The 20,852-nt window shown below is 37.4% G+C and overlaps 2 protein-coding genes across 5 annotated transcripts; both read right to left on the minus strand.

Moving 5' to 3' along the window:
• Positions 1 to 660: 660 nt before the first annotated feature.
• On the minus strand, positions 661 to 3,903 carry capslb (calcyphosine-like b). Of its 3 annotated transcripts, none has more exons than XM_055181089.2 (6): positions 3,770 to 3,897; positions 3,441 to 3,639; positions 2,786 to 2,963; positions 2,494 to 2,703; positions 2,206 to 2,330; positions 661 to 1,320 (listed from the first exon to the last, which is right to left on the minus strand). In XM_055181089.2, the coding sequence occupies exons 2-5, from the start codon at positions 3,575 to 3,577 to the stop codon at positions 2,226 to 2,228; spliced, it is 630 nt and encodes a 209-aa protein (XP_055037064.2). In that variant the 5' UTR covers positions 3,578 to 3,639; positions 3,770 to 3,897; the 3' UTR covers positions 661 to 1,320; positions 2,206 to 2,225. The 3 variants fall into 3 exon arrangements, with proteins under 3 accessions (XP_055037064.2, XP_055037063.2, XP_055037065.2); XM_055181088.2 differs by having other exon boundaries at positions 662 to 1,320; positions 3,441 to 3,583; positions 3,770 to 3,902; XM_055181090.2 differs by lacking the exon at positions 2,206 to 2,330 and having other exon boundaries at positions 674 to 1,320; positions 3,441 to 3,583; positions 3,770 to 3,903.
• Positions 3,904 to 4,580: 677 nt separating this feature from the next.
• lmbrd2b (LMBR1 domain containing 2b) lies at positions 4,581 to 20,404 on the minus strand. 2 transcript variants are annotated; one of them, XM_055181079.2, is made up of 18 exons: positions 20,248 to 20,404; positions 19,249 to 19,466; positions 19,044 to 19,156; positions 17,553 to 17,651; positions 16,732 to 16,899; positions 16,428 to 16,638; positions 16,266 to 16,340; positions 16,067 to 16,180; positions 15,802 to 15,985; positions 15,497 to 15,678; positions 13,153 to 13,286; positions 12,596 to 12,701; positions 10,508 to 10,605; positions 10,330 to 10,433; positions 7,251 to 7,297; positions 6,958 to 7,072; positions 6,725 to 6,851; positions 4,581 to 6,629 (listed from the first exon to the last, which is right to left on the minus strand). In XM_055181079.2, exons 2-18 carry the CDS (start codon positions 19,420 to 19,422, stop codon positions 6,566 to 6,568), a joined length of 2,115 nt encoding a protein of 704 aa, XP_055037054.2. In that variant the 5' UTR covers positions 19,423 to 19,466; positions 20,248 to 20,404; the 3' UTR covers positions 4,581 to 6,565. The 2 variants fall into 2 exon arrangements, with proteins under 2 accessions (XP_055037054.2, XP_055037055.2); XM_055181080.2 differs by lacking the exon at positions 19,044 to 19,156.
• Between the last annotated feature and the right edge of the window lie 448 nt (positions 20,405 to 20,852).

A 20,852-nucleotide genomic window follows, 5' to 3' on the forward strand; every position in this document is an offset into this window, starting at 1 on the left:
TATAATGTTTTTGAACCATTCTATAATAACGTAAACTGTATTAAAATACTATAGCAATTTATGGTAAACTTACTATAGAAAATGTAAAATTTCTCTAGTAAATATTTAATATCATATAGTAAACTACAATACACTATAGTTTCCTGTAATAAGAACTGTATAAAGTATACTATGGTACTTACTACAGTTTATCAGTACTATAGTTAATACTACGGTATGTGTAGTAAATACTATACTATACTATAATTTACTACAGTTTACTATATAAAGTATACTACAGTATTTTTTCATGTGAGCTGACATATCTTAAAATACATCAGTGCCCTTTGTTTTGCCTTAAAAGGCACACAAAAGTAATGTTTTTAGTACTAAGGCATGTTTGCTAAAACTATATTTCCTAATTAAACTAAGGCCTAGTCCTGGTTTAAGAAAATCCCTTTCTGGGAACCCCCCTTAAAGTTTATTATTATCTCCACCGTGTGATGGACAAATGTAAGCATTCTATACCACATCCTGTATCACTAAATCTACTGTATAAGTTAGCTAAAGGTAATGTAGAGTCCACAACCCTCACATCATTACAAATCTAACAAACCTCAATTACAGCTGCTAGCCTCAGCAGCATTGTCTGCAATCTGTCAATCCATCCATCAATGTAGCACATTTATTATATGAATATATCAGTATGTCTTCTTATGTAAACAACATGTATTAAGTGCAACAGGTATGCAAACAGAACGTGTAATTAAACAGATTTTAATATTATTACTTTTTTCTGAAACGTAATTCTTTTAGTCAAGATAAAATCATTACAAGCCCTGAAGATTTGCACAACACTAGAATATATTTTTATATTTCAAAGTCTGTTCTGCAGGCATATTTTTTCTTTCTTTAATAACTGTAACAAACATATTTTTAGACTATAATCTTCATAAAAGATAAACTGCATGCATAACTAAATCTTTGAATTACAAGAGTTCACCCACCTCACTGCTTTTAGCACAAACATGCAACGTATTTTACACTAAGCTCAGTTACCAATAACAAAACTCATGCATTTATATATAATTCTAAGTAGTGTTTAATCTACAGTATTTCCCTTGTACACCACGCGATTCAATTTATAGGTTCACTGTACAACTCTAAACCTTGCATTTCATTGGAGTTAAGTTTATGAATCCGAAATATAGTAGTTTTTAAAGCATCAAGCACAAACACTTATAGGTTCCATGCATTCCTCATCATTAAAATAAAATATGCATCATTATCAATAGAGGCGCTGACTCCACTATAGTAGTTCCAAAATTCATCTTTTGTCACCTGTAAATAAAAAGAAAAAGTAGTGTTATAAAACAACAAATTGGTAGTCCTAACAGACACCCTGATTCCCATAAGCACAAACCGAAAGCCGAGCCCAAATGATAATCCCGATAGACAGAAAGGTATTTTGTGTGAATTAATAATAGATTTCATTCGTTTTTAAGTTAATGTTTCTCACATGGAGATCCAGGCAGGTGCAAAAGACAGCCAAATAAAGAAGAGCAGAAGCTTAGGAACAATACCACACCACCTGTTTGTCTTAGATGATGTGGCTGATTCTAGAATAGCAGAACAGTACAATGCAGGTGCTTGTCTGCAGTGAGAAACACTGTTGTGGTATTAGTAATTGTCTGATGATTTGATTGTGTGAGATAGATTCCCAAAAAAACCCAGTTAATAGTTGTTAGACAACAAACGTACACCGTATTTAAAGACTTGACTCTGTCAAAACTGTTCTAGTTGCTTTAAACAAAATTATGTTTCATACTAAATAATAAATAATAGCTAAATAATCTGATTACTTGAAAATTAGATTTACTGAACATGATTTCTTTGGCTTTGTGCTTGTACTTTGCACAATGACAAAACAGATTAATATAATATAATATAATACAGAAATCGCATTATTTAAGAAGTCCTCAAATTATTATTTTATTTAACTATTATTTTATAATGAAACATTAAAACGCTCATTAATAGTGTTGCAATACATACATTAGTTATTCTGAATGGGGCCAAAATAATAATGGAGGAAAATGCTGCCCTTTATATAATGTAAGTGGTTAAACCAACAGCTTTGACAGAGTCAAGACATCATTCAAGAAATTGTTTGACTGCATCCGATTCACTGCGTTTGCTGAAGATGGATCCATCTTTGTTGTTTACCCTAAAATAGATGTAGACATTTAGTCAAGCTTCCATGCGTTTCTCATCATTACTATAAAGTAGACGTCTGTGTCAATGGAGGCACTCACACCAGAGTAGTAATTCAAAAACTCCTCTTTTGTGACCTGACGTATGAAGACATACAGTGTAATCAAAAAGAACAATGCTAACAGTCATATCATGCCAGAATAAAACTGGCTATAAAACCGAAGACATCTGTAATTCCAAAAAACGCTTTGTTTGATATTATTATATTAAGTCTGACATGTATTCACTGAATTCTCATACCTGTCCATCCTTGTCATCTGGGGAATCGAAACTGTCGAGGAATTTTCGGAATACTTGCTCCTCAGTCCATTCGCCATTTAGATATTTAGGGTGCTTTTTGACATTGTATACTCCTCTCAGATCCTCAATTGTAATCACGCCATCTCCAGTCTTATCCAATTTTTTAAACGCTTGTAACACCACCTCCTTTCTGGCATTAGACATGGGTGGCTGCAATTGAGTTAAAATAGTAACATGAGCAGACTGTTGAAATGACATTGTACAAAAAAATAAAACTAAATTGCTTGTCTACCCTTAGTGTGATCAGAAACTCATCAAAATCAATGTATCCACTGCTATCCCTGTCAAACTGCTGGAAAAGATTTAGCGCCTCTTCTTTCTCAATGAGCACACCGTAGTCATTTAATCCTTTCAGGAATTCCTTCAAGTCCAGTGTGCGATTATTGTCATCATCCATGATTCGGAAAGTCCTGTGAAATGTATCAAACACAGTACTCAAACACCTCACGGTAGTTTATATAGCCAAAACCAGTAGCCACATTAAGAAGTCATTTGGATTTATAAAGAAGTTTCATAGCAATCATGTCATATAGTGCCTTAAAGGGGACATTTCACAATACTTTTTTTAAGATGTCAAATAAATCTTTGGTGTCCCCAGAGTACTTGGCTCAAAATACCATATAGATAATTTTTTACAACATGTTAAAATTGCCATCACAAGGGGAGCCAATGACTTTCAATGACCTATTTTTTTTTCACATGCTTGCACAGAATGGTTTACCAAAACTAAGTTAATGGTTTGATGTTTTTCACATTTTCTAGGTTAATAAAAGCACTGGTGACCCAATTTTTGCAGTTAAACATAGAAAAAGTTTAATTCTCTTATATGAACATTAATAGCCAGAATTTCAAGCAATTACATTGAAGTCAAGTTAAGCGCATTGTACCTGCCCAGTCCCTTGATGCCCGCGGAGCCTCGTGCCAAACACTGCAGCCTCAGACGCTCAATGGGGTCTGTACACCCGGCCAGCTGCTTTTTGGCATTTATTGTCATCTCTCGATCATGCCTTGCTGTCCCTGCCATCTTAACCTGACCGGAAGTCGATAACAGCTCGGGTATTTAAGGTGAGTAAAATTCTTAAGTGTCTGTATGTTAAGACAACATGCGTTTCAAGTCACGTCACAATTTGAAGACCTTGGTTAACTTTAATACTAAAGCGTACTTAAAAAGTATGCAAAGTATCTTTAAACAAGATGATTATTGTGATAAACTCACTCGGATTTCTGTAGCCTGCTTGCTTTTCCTGCTTGAGCGTTCCGCGGTTTCCATAGAGACGAATTCGGCGATTTGATTGGTCAGAATCGCTACAGGTGTACAAGCGTTTACAACGCAGTTGTTTGCAATGTGTAAATGCTTTTTAATGATGTTGACCAACAGTGATAAAGCCAAAGTCAAAATTAAAGTTACACAAATTCAATTTTGTTTCTAATACTTTATATGAGAAGTACACAGTCATTAAAACCAGCGCGTTGACTTGAAAATACTAGTATGGAAAAAAACCTAACAAATTATTTACCCACATGATAAAAATGCTATTGTATATATCATATTATTTACCATACTAGTAAAATTCCTAGATACTAGTGTCTTTAAACCGTGCTAATAAATAGGCTACTATGTTATTATACTACTATTACAGCAGTCTGTTTTTTCTTTCGACAAAAGCATCACGTGGACAGGTGTTGAAAATAAGCATGTATTCTAAAACAAAGAACATTGTCCAATGTAATTTTGATATCCATCTCAAATTAACAATAAATAAATAAATAATATCTTTATACATTACTATATTATAGTAGTTTAACTATAGTAAATACAATAGCATACTATACTAGTCAACATTTTAAGTGGATCAAAAAAGTTAATCAAAGTTGTCCTAAGACAAGAACGGGTATTGGTTTTAAGACAATTTTTATGAAAGGTTTTGATGCACTTTGTTCACTAGTGTTTATACAATCTCATACTTATATACTTCATAATTCTATTTAGAATAATATAATCTGCTATCCAGAAAGTACACAAAAGAGAAAGCACATATCCTTTAATAATCATATATTAATAATTGCAAGATTACATACTAAGTATGCGAGTGTACCACAATTCAAAAACACTGAGAACCAACACCAGATATACAAATCAACAAATTCCAGCATCAGATTCCAGCTGACCTTTATCTATACTAGCTAGCTAAAAAGATTATACCTTTTGGGCAACAAATTATCACAGTAGATATGAATAGCTTCAACAAACTGAAAGAAAAACAATGCCCCGTGTATTTTTTGCACTTGAAGGGCTACTTTTACTGAGCAAAGACTTTAAATTGAGATTAGATCATAATACTTTTGCAGAGAGAATAGAGAGTAAACAGTTTTTTTTACATTATATTTATAGTAGTAAACTATAACACTACTTACAGCTGCTACAGGACTTCCTGTGAGAAACAAGAGTTGCCAGCATATTCAATAAAATACCATGCACACATTTACAATGGACATATCTGACGGGCGATGTTTCTTTTAGTGTTGTACAAGGATAATGTTAAAAAACATACAAAATAATACATATGAAATTCCTTCATAATGTGTCACCATATCTTATAAACTGTTGAATCAATTAATCATATGCATCTAACAAATTTGTATATTTAGCATCTGTTTGCTCTATTGAAGCATTAAGGATGCATATTTTTAAGCATTTCAAGTTTCCTAAACAATGTCTGATCCTTCAAAATTGCCTTATTTAATGCTACAAAACCCTCTATCTCCACTAAAGATAATCAGAGCTTATATTTAAACTAAGCAAAACATTTTCTTCAAAGTATTTTACCTGGATTATGGCTTGACCTACTTTGAAGTGACAAAAAAATCCAGTGCAAAATATAAATAACCGGTTAGACATTTAACCGCAAGTATACCACTAAACTACGGTAACAAAACTTCAATGCAAAACAGCTGTGCAAGGTCACTTGTGCTAAAAAAAACTAAAAACAGTACCAGACATGTAAAACACAAAAACAGGTGATGCTCATCTCTGTACCATAATAATAGGACCAATAACTAAAACAGATCTGATAAGAGCAGAGTGCACATCCTCCATTCACGCACCTGACAGTTAATTTTGGTTTGGTGCTTTTCCCAAAACCCATTTTCTGTAAAATAATTTGTGCAAACTAAAATACATAAATAATACAACTTTACTTACTAAATCAAACATTTGTGAAAATAAATATTACATTGACAAAATTAATATTTTCTTCATTTGTAAAATAAAAGATGCAAGAACATATCTTGCTGGAATGTTAAATCATTATAATGGAAAAAAAAGGCTTAACCATTGTATACAGTGTAACTAAAGATTACTTCTTCATCCTTGCCAAACACTTATAAAGGTTAAACTGGAGTATTTTTAACTGCGATCAGTTCAGATTTTCATTTTCCAAAACCTTCTGCGTGTGCAAATCTCTCGGGCCTTATAATAAAATCACTGGTACAAAATCCTGTATTTTGTCAGACAATATAGATCTTGACCTATAAAATCTCTCTACTTACATTTACAACACAAATGAGCCACAATCACATCATTATAAGTGTTCAGGTACATGACCTGATGCTTATCAGCAGTACATGATGAGAAACGGTAGTGTCTAAGTCCTTCCAGTCTGTAGTAATCATTCAAATGTAAAACACCTTTCATGACTCACAGTTCAAGTTAACATTAACCTTGACTCATTTCTTGTAACGGAGTAAAAAAACACGTAGGCAAAAAGGATGTTTCCCATTTGTCACAAGCAGCAGTTTAACTGCCTGGCACTGTGTGTGTGCGCTTCTCTATGTGGCTGTTTGTTTACTCTGCAGTCAGGAAGCATGCAGGTAACTACACTGCATTACAGGATACAGGAAGTAGATGTTTATAATGAGAGGACAGTCAGGCATGACATGAGAGGTATCATTTTGCTTTCTTACAGTGTTATTAGACAGAAGAGAATAAATTGATCTTTTCATTTTCCTGGATTTAAACGTCATCAAAGATTCGGCTTCGAGAAGATGACATTGAGAGATACCTTCCACCGGCGTGTCTACAACAAAATACAATAATATATAAATATTATATATATTTATATATATATATCCATTATATCTCCAAGACACATAATGAATCACTTAATCTAACCTGCCAGTTTCAGCTTGCAACGGGTCGTCAGTCAGTGTTTCTGGATTAAACTCCAAAGGTTCAGCATCTTGCAGTAGCTCAATACTGTCTCTCCCTGACTGGCCACCACCACGCGAGTACTTAGCCTCTTCACACACAAACATCAGAATAAAAATTAATACATGTTAACACTTAGACAGGACACAGACAGTTTCATTTAGGTTTTACTGGATCTTTATGGACATTAAACATACGCCGATTTGTGTTTGAATTCAAGGTTTCTCCATAGTTGGTTTCCTTCATTTCAGACATGGAGGTCCGGTTTCTGGCAGCAATCTCATCTCGCTGTGCATAACGTTCTCTCCACTCCTGTAAAAGAGTTTTCATGCACAACAAGAAACTAATCTTCATAAACAGAAACTTAAAAAAAGAAATTAAGTTCTGTATTTTATGTCTATTTTAATATGCGTTCACACATTGGATTAATTATATTCAGCAAATATACAGGGGGCCCTTAATAGTGCCAACATGTTTCGCATGCTCTTACTCTTCGTCTGTTCTCCCCATCCTCGATTCTTTGTCGTTTTCTTCTTTCTATACAAAGACAACATGATTAGTTAAGCAGGTGTCTTATTTAAGATCTGCAATGTGTAAATTTTAGAAGGATCTATTGACAGAAATGGAATGTAATATACATACCTATATTATCAGTGGTGTATAAAGACCTTAGATAATGAACTGTATTGTTTTTATTACCTTAGTAATAAAGTGGGTCCCCTTACATGGAAGTCACCACTTTGCACCACCATGTTTCTACAGAAGCCCTAAACAAACAAACTACTCTACAAAGCGCATTTTGTCTCACTTGTTTGTCCTGTGGCAGCTACAGTAGCTTCTTTATTGGCGCTTTTCCACTGTATAGTACCCCACGGTTTGGTTTGGGTCGGGTCAGCTTACTTTTGGGAGCTTTTCCACTGGGTGCAGTACGTAGTATTCAATACTTTTTTAGTACCACCTCGGTCGAGGTTTTAAGCAACCCGAGCTGATACCAAAATGTGACGTGAAAACACTGTAAATCTGATAGAATTGTCACTATCAGCGTCATTGCTATAATGTTAAAAGATTAGCTTTACCTTCATGCTAGCTTGCGTTGTCTCGAGTAAACCTGTTGTCAATCTGTGCTTTGCTGTAAGTTCCCAAACTCCCTTTTAGCGATGAAAAACATCCACAGGTTGAGAATCAGGAACACTATAACAGTTTGTTTCCAGACTTGCAGGTTGTGGCGGCAAATTTGCGATGCGCATGGCAGCACATATGCTTAGATGCAACTTACAGTGAGGAAAATAAGTATTTGAACACCCTGCTATTTTGTAAGTTCTCCGACTTTGAAATCATGGAGGAGTCTGAAATTGTCATGGTAGGTGGATGTCCACTGTGAGAGACATAATCTAAAAAAAAACTTCCAGAAATCACAAGATATGATTTAAATATTTATTTGTATGATTCAGCTGCAAATAAGTATTTGAACACCTGTCTATCAACTAGAATTCTGACCCTCAAAGACCTGTTAGTCTGCCTTCAAAATGTCCACCTCCACTCCATTTATTATCCTAAATTAGATGCATCTGTTTGAGGTCGTTAGCTACATAAAGACACCTGTCCACTCCATACAATCAGTAAGAATCCAACTACTAACATGGCCAAGACCAAACAGCTGTCGCAAGACACTAGAGACAAACTTGTACACCTCCACAAGGCTGAGGGCTACAGGGAAATTGCCAAGCAGCTTGGTGAAAAAAGGTCCACTGTTGAAACAATCATTAGAAAATGGAAGAAGCTAAACATGACTGTTAATCTCCCTCGGACTGGGGCTCCATGCAAGATCTCACCTTGTGGGGTCTCAATGATCCTAAGAAAGGTGAGAAATCAGCCCAGAACTACACAGGAGGAGCTGGTTAATGACCTAAAAAGAGGTGGGACCACCGTTTCCAAGGTTACTGTTGGTAATACACTAAGACGTCATGGTTTGAGATCATGCATGGCACGGAAGGTTCCCCTGCTTAAATCAGCACATGTCCAGGCCCGTCTTAAGTTTGCCAATGACCATTTGGATGATCCAGAGGAGTCATGGGCAACGGAGACTGCACTGTATTAGGTAGAGGATGACCGGGGGCATGTATTGTGAGATTTTGGGGAACAACCTCCTTCCCTCAGTTAGAGCATTGAAGATGGGTCGAGGCTGGGTCTTCAAACATGAAAATGACCCGAAGCACACAGCCAGGATAACCAAGGAGTGGCTCTGTAAGAAGCATATCAAGGTTCTGGCGTGGCCTAGTCAGTCTCCAGACCTAAACCCAATATAGAATCTTTGGAGGTAGCTCAAACTCAGTGTTTCTCAGCGACAAGCCAGAAACCTGACTGATCTAGAGATGTCTCACATGTATGATGTCACAGCAGTAGGCAGCGCAAATATAACGACACACCTACAGTATAATCCCTCCCAAGTGTTACTAAACTCGATGGAAACGCTAACCAAGCCAAAGTGAGGTGAGCTGACCCAACCTGACCCAAACCAAACCGTGGGGTACTATGCAATGGAAAAGCGCCATATGTGCGACTTAGACATTTAAAGGTGCACTGTGTAGATTTTAGCAGCAAACGTCTGTGTTTGTGTCACCACTACTCTCTGAGCCTTTTTAGACCCCGTCACTGCATGCGTTTTCTCTGACGGGATAGCTATCCGATCATAAAAAGACCAAGTGTTAATGCCCCCCGAAAGGTTTTCGAGACAGATTTAAATCTGATCACTCAAACCACTTCAGGAGGTGGTCTGGGACGTATTTCAGACGAAACTGGACAAGTGTAAACACATCTGGTTGAGCTTCGTCTTAAGTTTTTTAATGTGGAGTAATGAATAGTGCAATTGCATTTTGTTCGGAAATAGAAGATCAGATTGATATCCGTTCAGCCAAGACGCATTTTTATGTGGCTAAATGTAAATGGAGCGGTTTTAATAAATCAGATCACAGAAAACACATGAAGTGACCAGGTGTAAAAAGGCCCTTTGATGCACAGAGATTTCTACCATTGCTAAGAGTAAAAATGTAGAAATGAGCAGAACATGATTCATGTGTGATTCATATTTGATTCCTGTATGACGATTCACCATAGCAATCACAGTTGATTTAATCTTACACATGACATACATACACAAAATGTTTCTTATGGTTAGACCAATGTCACTAACTGAAATTAGTGAGCAATCCCGTACATTGTCATAAAAATTTACAAAAGCAGTCACTGAGATGGTAATGCTATATAAATAAATAAATATTAACCAATAGTGTACCAATTTGAGGTACTTTTTGAAATGGCACCGTCCCAGAGACAGCTTTTGTAGCTCTTTTCTATGAGTGTTGTGAGGCAAATGCAACAGTTAAAAGTGAAGTATACCAGTATATCTTTTTGTTAATTAAAAAGGCCTTCTTGGTTTTAAAGAGATGCTTGCAAATAAATGTATCTTATTTTGAAACAGCAGCTCTGATATGATTTAAACTGAAACTCGCAGGTCAAATCTTTGTCTACACAGGCTAAATTAAATAAATAAATAAATCTAAAGGATTTACCTCTACGTAGGAGCTCCCTGCCCTCGTCGATAAGGTCAGAGGTCAGTTCACAGTCTCCCATGAACTGCTGAAAACCCATTAGGTTCAAACAACGTGTGCCAAGACTGAACAGAAATGAGTCATAATCAGTCGTTAGAAATCATGTAAAAAGTCTGATGATTCATAGAAGACTTCCTACCTGAAGTATGTAGCAATACAGAGGAGGACAATCAGCATTGGGTAATAGATGTAGAAGCCATCAGCGATGAATGACAGAACCCGCATGGAACCCATGATCTAGAACATGTGACTCAAAAATCAGGAACCATTGCGTTTAAAGGGATAGTCCACCAAAAAGTGAAAAATGTGTCATCATTTACTCACCCTTAAGGGGAGGATAGGCAGGAATTATCTAAAAAACTTTTTAACAAATTTGTTTAAACTGTCTTTATATACAAATACATAATTAAAATGTAAGTACTCTGAAAAAGAGAGTATAAAACTCGAGTGTCTGTAGACCTCTCATGACTGTTTTAAACACAGTTCATTATTTCCATTTGGGACGAAACAAATGATTGGCTTGCGCGACTATCACTCCCTCTCGTGACCATGGCACCACCCCTGTTGCTAAAGGATCTGCCCACACATGCGCACACCCCGATTGATTTGAATGTGCACGAGGCACTCTAGGAAGAGCAAAAGTGTGGCAGAGAAAGAGCATTCAGAACTCACAGTACCTGGATATCCAGTCAGCGAAGGCAAACAAAGGAATAAACGAAGCAATCAAACAAGAGTAAATATCGTGTGGCTTTTCCTCGAACCGACGATGCGGTAGCGGTATTGTCACCGGAGTGTAGTCCTCATCAGAGTCAACAATGCTTTCATCACAGAAACTCTTCCATGCAAAACAATGGCTTAATAGTGAGTACTAAAAGCCATCCTATTTGTTTATATTCATAGTGATAAAGTTAGGTTTATTATTACATGTGATTGTGACATGATGTTACTACATGCACCGCGCTCCTTCCTCTCCGCTCGTCTGGTAAATGCTTCTCCCAGCAGAGCCGGTCAGCGCCGCGCGTTCATGTGTTTTGGGGGCGTGGCTTTAGAAGAAACCCAGAAGGGAGGGGATGGAGTGAATGGAAAAATGAGTGAGAGGTCTACAGACACTCGATTTTTATACTCTCTTTTTCAGAGTACTTACATTTTACTTATGTATTGGTATATAAAGAACAGGATAATTCCTGCCTATCCTGCCTTTAAGTTGTTACAAACCAGTATAAATCCCTTTGTTCTGCTTAACACAAAGGAAGATATTTAGAGCAACCGTTTTTGAGCATCATTGACTTCCATAGTAGTTTTCTTTTCTACTATGGAAGTCAATGGTGCTACTGTTTCCTACTTGATTTCTTTGTGTTCAGCACAACAAAGCAATTTTAAGGCCTGAAACAACTTGAGGGTGAGTAAATAATGACAAACCCCTCACTTTTAGGTGAACTATCCCTTCAATTGTAAACATGTTTTACCTTCTGAACCTTTATTATGACCTACAGGCCTTGTGCACAATTCAGAATTTCAGAATTAGCCTCCATTCGATTCATGAATTGGAATTTGAATTGAATTGACTCCCCCCTACAGGAAGTTGAATTTGAATTGAAATGACAGGAAGTGGAATTAAATTCATGGCAATTCAAAGAAATTCCACAGTCACACTCCACAGAAAGAATCTCACATTCAGTGTTAGGAAAGTTAATTGTTTGACAGCCATTTGAAATACTTGGTTAAAGTAAAGCATTCTGGGAAATAAAGTCATGTTCCGTCGTGTTCCACAAAATTACAATTACAAAAAATCTAACTTAATTATTTGTTATGTGACTAAAGTTTTTAACATTAATTGCTGGGGGAAAACATTTCCTGTTTATGTAACGTAAGTAGTTCAAATTAATATAATTTATAGAATATGTAATGAAATCATATCTGACATATACTGAAAGCTTAATTTTTAACACTTCACTTACTGTATAATATGTATATGAATTTCTTTGAATTTCTATTGAAATGCAATTTTGCTTCCTTTAATTCAAATTCGAATTGTAATTCTAGATCCTGTTTTTGACATCAATTCAAATTCAAGAATTGAATTGGAATTTAGGAGTCATTCTCAATTCAATTCTGAATTGTGCACAAGCCTGATGACCTATAATCTCACATAAAAACACTGCAAAAATGGGATACAAACAGAAGATTATAAGTGAATAAACAAATCTCAAAATAGTGAAGGACTCACAGAGGTGTATGCGGTCTGTTCCTTTGCCTGGTGAGATATGGCAGAATCCATATGAATGAGTCCCAAAAAGTTTAGACAAAGTGGAGGGGTCAATCGGCAGAAAAGCCTAGCATACAACAAACACAGACTGCTATCAATATCTTCAAACTAAAAAAATATTGGGTTCACCAACTAAAGTGCAACTGTGTGTTTCTAAAATAAAGCTTTTGAAATGGAAAATGAAAATCCCGTTATCATTTACTCACCTTCATGTTGTCCTAAACCTATATGAGGAGTTTCTTTATTCTGTTGAACACAAAAATATTTTGATAAATGATTGTAAGCACACAGTTAAAGGTACGCATTGGCTTCCATAGTATATATTTTTACTACTATGGATGTCAATGGGTACCATCAATCATTTATCAATATTTTCTTTTGTGTTCATAAGAAGGAACTCATACAGGTTTAGAATAACACGAGGGTGAGTAAATGATGACAGGATTTTTATTTTTGTGTAAACTATCCCTTCGTTCATTATTTATTAGCAATGCAACAGCAGTGTGTATGTGACATACATGCCGCTGAACTGAAGGCTGTAAGCATCGGTTTGGTGATGTGAGGCCAGGTAATAGTAGTTAAAGACGCGGATACGGAACACAGTGGAGTAGACGCAGGTGCAAAGGAAGAAGATGGTAATGAAGCACGCCATCTAGAGGTCAAAATAAAACAAATGTAAGTTTCAGATGCCAAAATCAGACTTTGGGTGCTTCTCAATTCTTATTGGTGCATGCTCATTTCCTTTCCTTGCATCTTAGTGCCACCCCTTGGGGAAGGGTGCAAGAAAAAGAAATGGTGAAATGGTTTCATTCTCTATTATCAAATATCAAGTGCATTAAATAATAAATATTTAATTAAAGAAACATTGAACAATAAAAATAAACACATACTTTTGAGAATTCATAACCTCACTACAATAATATAAAATACATTCTTAAAAGTCTTGATCATGAGTTTTTAACATGGGGTCCGGGGCCCTTTGGGGGTCCATGGTGGTTTGACTGGGGTCCTCCAAATATTGTTTGATTTCAAAATCATTTTTTGAAGAAATTAAAATTTCTCAAAATATTTTCCTTTGTGTTCATCAGAAAAAAGAAATTAATGCGGGTTTGTAACAACATAAGAAAATGAGTAAATGATGAGAGAATTTTCATTTTTCAAGTCAGGTAACCAAAAAAGACAGGCTACATTTTAGAAATAATATGTTATTGGATACAGATGCTAGGAACATAAACATATACAGTGGGGAAAATAAGAATTTGCCACATCAGCATTTTTATCAGCAAGGGGATTTTTTAAGTGGGTTATTGACACAAAATTTCCACCAGATGTAGTCATCAAGCCAAATATTAAATTAATGCAATGAAATCAGAACATTTAAATATACAAGTTGAGTCATAATAAATAAAGTGAAATGACACAGGGAATAAGTATTGAACACATGAAGAGAACAAGGTGCAAAATGGCATAGAAAGCCAGGAGAAGATTACCTGAAATCTGTCAGTATTGAGATAGAAACCCTGCCCCCTATCAGTACTAATTGATATCAGCTGCTTTAGTCCTAATGATGGCCTATAAAGGCTTCAAGGAATACACAGGTTAAGACTTCATGATGGGTAAAAGCAAAGAACCTTCTTAAGATCTTTGTAATCTCATCTTTAAAAGCATTTTGATGGGAATGGTTATAGGTGCATTTCCAGAATGCTGAATGTTCACTTCACCATAAACCGGCCACGATCAGGTGCTCCAGGTAAGATTCCTGTCCGAGGAGTCCAAAGAATAATCAGGAGAGTTCTCCAAGAGCCAAGAACCACTCAGGCAAAACTTCAGGAAGACCTTGCATCAACAGTTACCTGAACCGCCATGGCATCCATGCACGCTTACCACGCAAGACTTCAATGCTGAACAGGCTAAAGTTTGCAAAAAAGCATTTGGAGAAGCCTGTGGATTATTGGGAGACTATAGTATGGTCAGATGAAAGCAAAATTGAACTTTTTGGCAGTCCTTCTACACACCATGTTTGGAGAAGAAATGGCACTTCCCACAACCCCAAGAACATCATACCAACAGTACCAAAAATTTGGGGGTTGAAGCATCATGGTTTGGGGCTGCTTTTCAGCTAGGGGTACTGGCAGACTTCATATTATTGAAGGCAGGATGAATGGAAAAATGTACCGGGACATTCTGAACAAAAATCTGCTGCCATCTACCAGATAGCTGAAAATGAAAAGAGCGTGAACAAACACTAGGCCAAGGAAACAATGAAGTGGTTTCAAAGAAAGAAAATCAAGTTGCTTAAATGGCCAAGTTAATCTTCTGACCTCAATCCCATAGAAAATCTATGGAGAGAACTGAAGATCTTAAAGTTCATAAAAGAGGCCAAAGGAACCTTCAAGATATATCAAGACCATTTGTGTGGAAGAATGGGCCAGAATCACTCCTGAGCAATGCAGACGACTGGTCTCTCCATACAAGAGGCGTCCAGAAGCTTTAATCACCAACAAAGGCTTTTCTAAAAAGTATTAAATTAAGTGTGTTCAATGCTTGTTCCCTGTGTCATTTCGCTTTATTTGTTGTGACCCAGCTTGTATACTTGAATGTTTTGGTTCCTTTGTGTGAGTTCAATGTTTGGCTTGATGGCTGCATCTGGTGAAAATTTTGTGTGAATAGCCCACTTAGAAATCCCCTTACTGATTAAATGCTGATGTGTCAAATACTTATTTTCCCCACTGTATATAAGTATTCCACTTAGCAAAACAACTGAGAAGGAATTGCAAAAAAATAAATACAGAGAAAAACTGAACACAAAAAACACTCTTCTGTGCAAACAAATTTGTAGTGGATTTGTATATAAAGGCTGACCTCAATATAAAGATAGTTGTAATCTCTCTCGGCAAGCTGGATGAACACGGCAAAAAGCGAAAGAACGGGCCGAGTACTGAAAAAAGTGCACTCCGACCAAACCACAGCCACAGAAAAGAGAGCCAGAACCACAGCCAGCACACGGTAGAACCACTGCTTCAGCAAGCATTCCCAGTACCATTCTGGTGAAGGAACCAAAACATGGTAAAGACTATGTAAACGAGACCACAGGTACTACCATACTGTTAGTGCTAACCTACTACAGTATCGCTTTACTAAAAAGCTACGTCTAGTATAGCACCTACCTATTGTTGGGGTGTAGATGTAGCGCCTAAACCAGCCTACAGGTTCTGGAAGGGCAAAACTGTGAACAAACTGTCGAGAGGTGCTGGTTTCATTCTTGGCTACGTCCTCCAGATGAAAAGCCTGTTCAAGCATGATCTGCCACTGAACGTGCGTCCGATTATGTCGCTGCACGGCATAGATCACCTGAGAACCCAAACAGGTGTTAACCAGGAACAAAACTATGAACAGACCAAGACCAGATCTGAACACGTTGTGGTTCTGTACCTGCTTGTGAAGCTTGGAAAGGCTTCTTTCAGTGGGGTACGTGTTTTGTTTATCATCATAATCCTCAAAATCGTCCATGTTCCTGCCCATCTTTTCTTGATATTCAACTGGACACTAAAAATATATAGATTTACACTTACATAGAGTGACATTAGCAAATTCACATCAGGATCAGAAATAAAACAGGATTTCGTCTCACCTTTCGTAGAATAGTGTCTACATTCTTCCTCAAGGGATGGTTGTATTTAATCGATTCATTGATTTTTCTCACTTCCTACGAGAAAAAACATAAGCATGTAAGATGTTGAACACAACACTGGCATTGCTGTCAGTACTTACTTGAGTGTCATGCATTTTTTACCTCCATGACATCCTCCAGGTTCTCCTCCGCATCGGCCTTCTCTGTCATGAGCTTTGCTGCTTTGAAGTAAGTCTTAATGAGAAGGTGACTCTGGCGTGACGCCTCCCAGTATGAACGGGGGATCTCAACCAGGCCGTAACCTAACAGCAAGACTAGCAAAAACAGACCCCACGTGTTGGCTGCGGTGATGCCGATGGTCTGTAGCTCATACCTGATGGAGAGATACCCTAGATTTTAGTGCTTAATGACATCATCAAAGTAATGTATTTGAGAAAAAAAAAGGGATAAGTAAAGACATACTGACCATGAGAGGTGCCACTGAGGGTGGACGGCCACATAAATAAGAAGTGAGCCAAAGATGAAAAGGTATGTGCCATAATAGATAGCATTCTCAATGAGAGCCGTCTTGATTTTTCCGGTGATGGAGAAGCCCCCAGACCGAGCATAGGACTGCATGAATGGCAGAAGAAGCCTAGAAAGACAATACAAGCACAATTCATACAAATATTAACAGATTCACAACTGCTCAAAAGTTTAGGGTCACTGAAATGTTTATTAATCTTGGTTTATGCTTACATTATGCATTTGGTAGACACTTTTATCCAAAGTGACTTAGAGGGCATGCACACCAAAGCTTTTACGCCCGCGGCCGGCGTATGTTTTTAATGGTTTCCAATGGAAGCTCTGTGTTTTTCAAAAAAAGCCAGCAGCTAGCGTTTTATTTCCCAGCTGAAAGCTGGTGTTTGGCGTTTTTCCGTGCTCAGCACAGAGCGTCGAGAGTTGAAAAATATTAAACTTTGGGTGAAAAGCTCAGCTCGTCAATGTCATTTCTCACACTGCCGTCCAATCACAGTGGAGGAGAGGTGGGAAAAATATTACAACAACCAACCGGTGCATCGTACAACGACAGAAGTAAAGCAGAAGTATTACAGCAACCAAAGCGCTCAGCTGAAGAAACAGGTGGCATTCGGCGTCCTCCAGGCATTTTCTGCTGGGTTTAAAAGCTTTGGCGTGCACACCCCCTTGGGGTGCATTATCTAGCATAATGGCAACATACAATTAACATGCTATAGTGACAGATTTAACAGACTATTATCAAGATAGAAAAGGGCAAAGCATTCTCACCACGTAAGACACTGTGAGGTCCAATACACAACTCTCCAGAACACTGGCATGATGCCATTTGGAATGTAACTCCATGGTTTATTGCAAGGGCTGCTTTCACTAAAAGGACACAATACACTTTCACAAACAGGCTCATGAATAAAGAAAGGTACTGCAATAATAATTTGAAAATAAAAAATTTTCATGGGTCTGGATTAAAGATATGAGGAGCAGGATAAGTGTATCAGGGTTCCCACACCTTAGTTAACTTTAAATTCAAGGACCTTTTAAGGACTTTCCAGGTCCAATACTCTCAAATTCAAGGACTAAATGTGGGGACACATTTCAAGTGAGAGCAAGGTTACATCGTGTTACCTTTTAAGATACATTGTTACAGTTCCGTTTCGAGGGAACTCGGGCTGCGTCACTGCGGTGACACTTTGGGGACGCCTCCAGGGGTAAGTGCCTCTGAATGTGTATATCAAATTCAACCAATGGTGAGGCTTAACGACAAAGACAGAGTAACGCGGGAGCCAGGAAGTATATCGCTATCTGAAATATTGCCAAAGATGGCGTTACAGGGACGCAGGAAGTATGGCAAGGGAGACGCAGCGTCATGTTCCCTTCTCAGGGAACAACAGTTACATACGTAACCCGAGACATTTTCATGTGTCAAACACAACTATGCAAAAAAGCATTTTGGTATGAATCAACATTCGCATACGGAAGATATAAGCATTTAAAGGGAACAGTTTTGCACGTGTGCTTAAAAAGTCTAGAATTTTTATGATATTATCCTACACTACACAGTGAATAATATGGATTTTTTTTCCAGAAAACGTCTTGCATAAAATAGATTCAAGCACTTTCAAAGACCTGTATCTATGTATGTATATTTTCAAAAACTCTCCAGGGCCTTGAATTTCCCCCCAAGATTCACAAACTTTCAAAGATTTCAAGGACCTGTGGGAACCCTGTTTGATGCAGGCAATAGCACCAAGGGCATTATGATGATGTTGAGCCCCATATATTGGAAAGACAACGTCAGCTGATACAGCTAGACGATCAGTCACGTGGGTTTAAAGTTCGCTATGTCAGAATTTCTTGGACAGCTGTGTTTCCATCTTCCATTATTCGCATTTGCTCTTTATCACATAAGTCAAAAACCACCTCAAGCGAGAATGAAAACTTTTTAGCGAATTAAGGAATTTTTATTCCAAATTTGGCTTGTCCATCAATTGCGATTTTCAAAATGCGCATAAAATCAGCGTGATGGAAACCCAGCTAATGTCACCTTCATCTTGGGTGGCCTGAGGCTTAATAAAAAAGTAAATTAACAGCCAATTCATTTTAAAGTGAACTAACCCTTTACAGATTGGCCAAAATAAATATATGATTTACTCTAAAAGATTCCTTAATTTGTTTTGGAAGTATAACGTTCATCCCACCAAATAAAGCCATCATACAACTATGCAGAAGAACATATTCATTTCAAATTCATATATACCTCACCTTTTACTGGGTGAAACCGAGCTATTTTCAGTTGTTTGGTTTGAAGTGACAGGACTAACAGAGGGTGTCTGGACATGCGCTTCATGATCGATTAAACACTGTTTGTAGATTGTCTGAAAATCAATTTCAAAAAGTTGCTTGAGTTGAGTTGGAGTTTGAAATGTAAAAGCATTGGACACTTTTCAAGAGTGTGAGCCAAACTGACCGTGCTGACATCCAAAGGAAGAATGAAGACGATGAGAAAGCACAAATACCAAGCCAGCAGCGTGCCAAAGAGAACCATGCGCTGCTGCTTTTTGAAGTCTCCATAGCGATGCAAGAGGAAGAGAGCCAGGAAAAACACCCCCACAATCTCTATTCCCAGAGCTGCCCCGCTCATTCTGCACACCACACTCCTCTCACTCTTCCTGGGACTGATGACAACTGCCAAAGAGAGACGATTGAGGTTACCATTTGCCAAAATGTGACAAACATCTCTTGTTTGTCCTGGAACCACATACCTGTCAAAAAAAAAAAGTAAAAAACAGTCCCAACCTAAACCCTAACTATAGGGATACAAAATAGGTTGATAATAATGGTATACAACCCCTTATCCTGCTCCTGAACCTAAATCTTACACTGACACTAAATCCAATCACACAATGTAAGTGTTTTGTAGAAATGGCCAACAATGATGATAAACAAGTCCTACTGGTGAAATCACTTTCACCCTGATACTGACATACCATGTATTGTCTGAAACCAGTATATGAGACACTGATATGACACGACACAGCAACAACAAGTTATCAAAAAGACTTTGTTTAGCATCATTTGAGCATGAAAGAACTCATCTTGTTGTAGTTGTGCCTAAACTCGCATTTAGCCTCGCTTGGATGTCGGCTGCGTTGTTTTTAGATTCAAACAATTAAGCATTTTTTGTATATTTCTTTTTTATTTGATGGTAATTCTTTACCCAAAAGATGACACTTTAATGACTCTGCAGCTCTGCATGCGATTCAACCGGTTTACCGAGCGTATCAAAACACGCGCACGGATAACTGACATGCCGGAAATGCGTTTCTTATTTATACAAAATCGTTTTACGATTAAGATGTCTTTTTTGAAATCTGACAATCTGTCAAACACAATCTTCAGCTGATCTGACGACTTTCGGGCAGTGCCCGTGTTTTGATCTAAATCACGAGATCTGATAGCGCCTTACCTCAGATCCAATGAGAAATGTTTGATTCAATAGCACGATATCCTTTTCATTCCTACAGTGAAGACAACCCATAAGCAATAAATGAATCTTGTAAGACAACCTAGACACAATCTATCTACACTAATTTCCAAAAAAAATACACCATACGTCATGCCTCTGACGCGATGGGCGGCGGCCAAAGATTATAAATACGAAGACGCCACAGTTTTATCACTCTGAATGGGTAAATCTTTAACGCTAAGCTCTGTACCGTTTTGTCAGTAAGAAATCTAAACATAAATCATAAAAGATTGACACTTCTCTGCACGCAAACCTGTACACTTGAGCAGTATGGGGCAACGTCGTAAAAATAGTTTCTGTAGCGCAATATAAGATATACAAACATGTTTAACGTCACATTTTATGTCATTTTGTGTGGAAATATGTTTCGACATTGTCGAGCGGTTTTAGATGCATGTCTTCCCCATTTAGGACTTGGTTTTCCATGACTGACATAGCTGTCCAAAGGTGTTCCAAAAATGACTGCCAAGTGGGGAGACTTTCTCTTAAAAGGACCTTGGCGATGGCCTACTTTCTTATTCTTGAGTGTTTGTTGTCTGTTTGAT

This window comes from Misgurnus anguillicaudatus, chromosome 9 (assembly GCF_027580225.2).
Source record: "Misgurnus anguillicaudatus chromosome 9, ASM2758022v2, whole genome shotgun sequence".
In the NCBI taxonomy this organism is placed as follows: domain Eukaryota; kingdom Metazoa; phylum Chordata; class Actinopteri; order Cypriniformes; family Cobitidae; genus Misgurnus; species Misgurnus anguillicaudatus.

Excerpts from the sequence above, each read along its gene's own strand:
- lmbrd2b (XM_055181079.2), bottom strand. The coding sequence starts at position 19,422 with ATGAGCGGGGCAGCTCTGGGAATAGAGATTGTGGGGGTGTTTTTCCTG. Across the intron at positions 16,341-16,427 it reads ACCTGGAGGATGTCATGGAG|GAAGTGAGAAAAATCAATGA; the intron begins GTAAAAAATGCA and ends TTTTTCTCGTAG. Across the intron at positions 10,606-12,595 it reads AACAGACCGCATACACCTCT|ATCATGGGTTCCATGCGGGT; the intron begins GTGAGTCCTTCA and ends CACATGTTCTAG.
- capslb (XM_055181088.2), bottom strand. The coding sequence starts at position 3,823 with ATGGAAACCGCGGAACGCTCAAGCAGGAAAAGCAAGCAGGCTACAGAA. Across the intron at positions 2,704-2,785 it reads AGTTTCTGATCACACTAAGG|CCACCCATGTCTAATGCCAG; the intron begins GTAGACAAGCAA and ends ACTCAATTGCAG. Across the intron at positions 2,331-2,493 it reads CAGATGACAAGGATGGACAG|GTCACAAAAGAGGAGTTTTT; the intron begins GTATGAGAATTC and ends TTCATACGTCAG.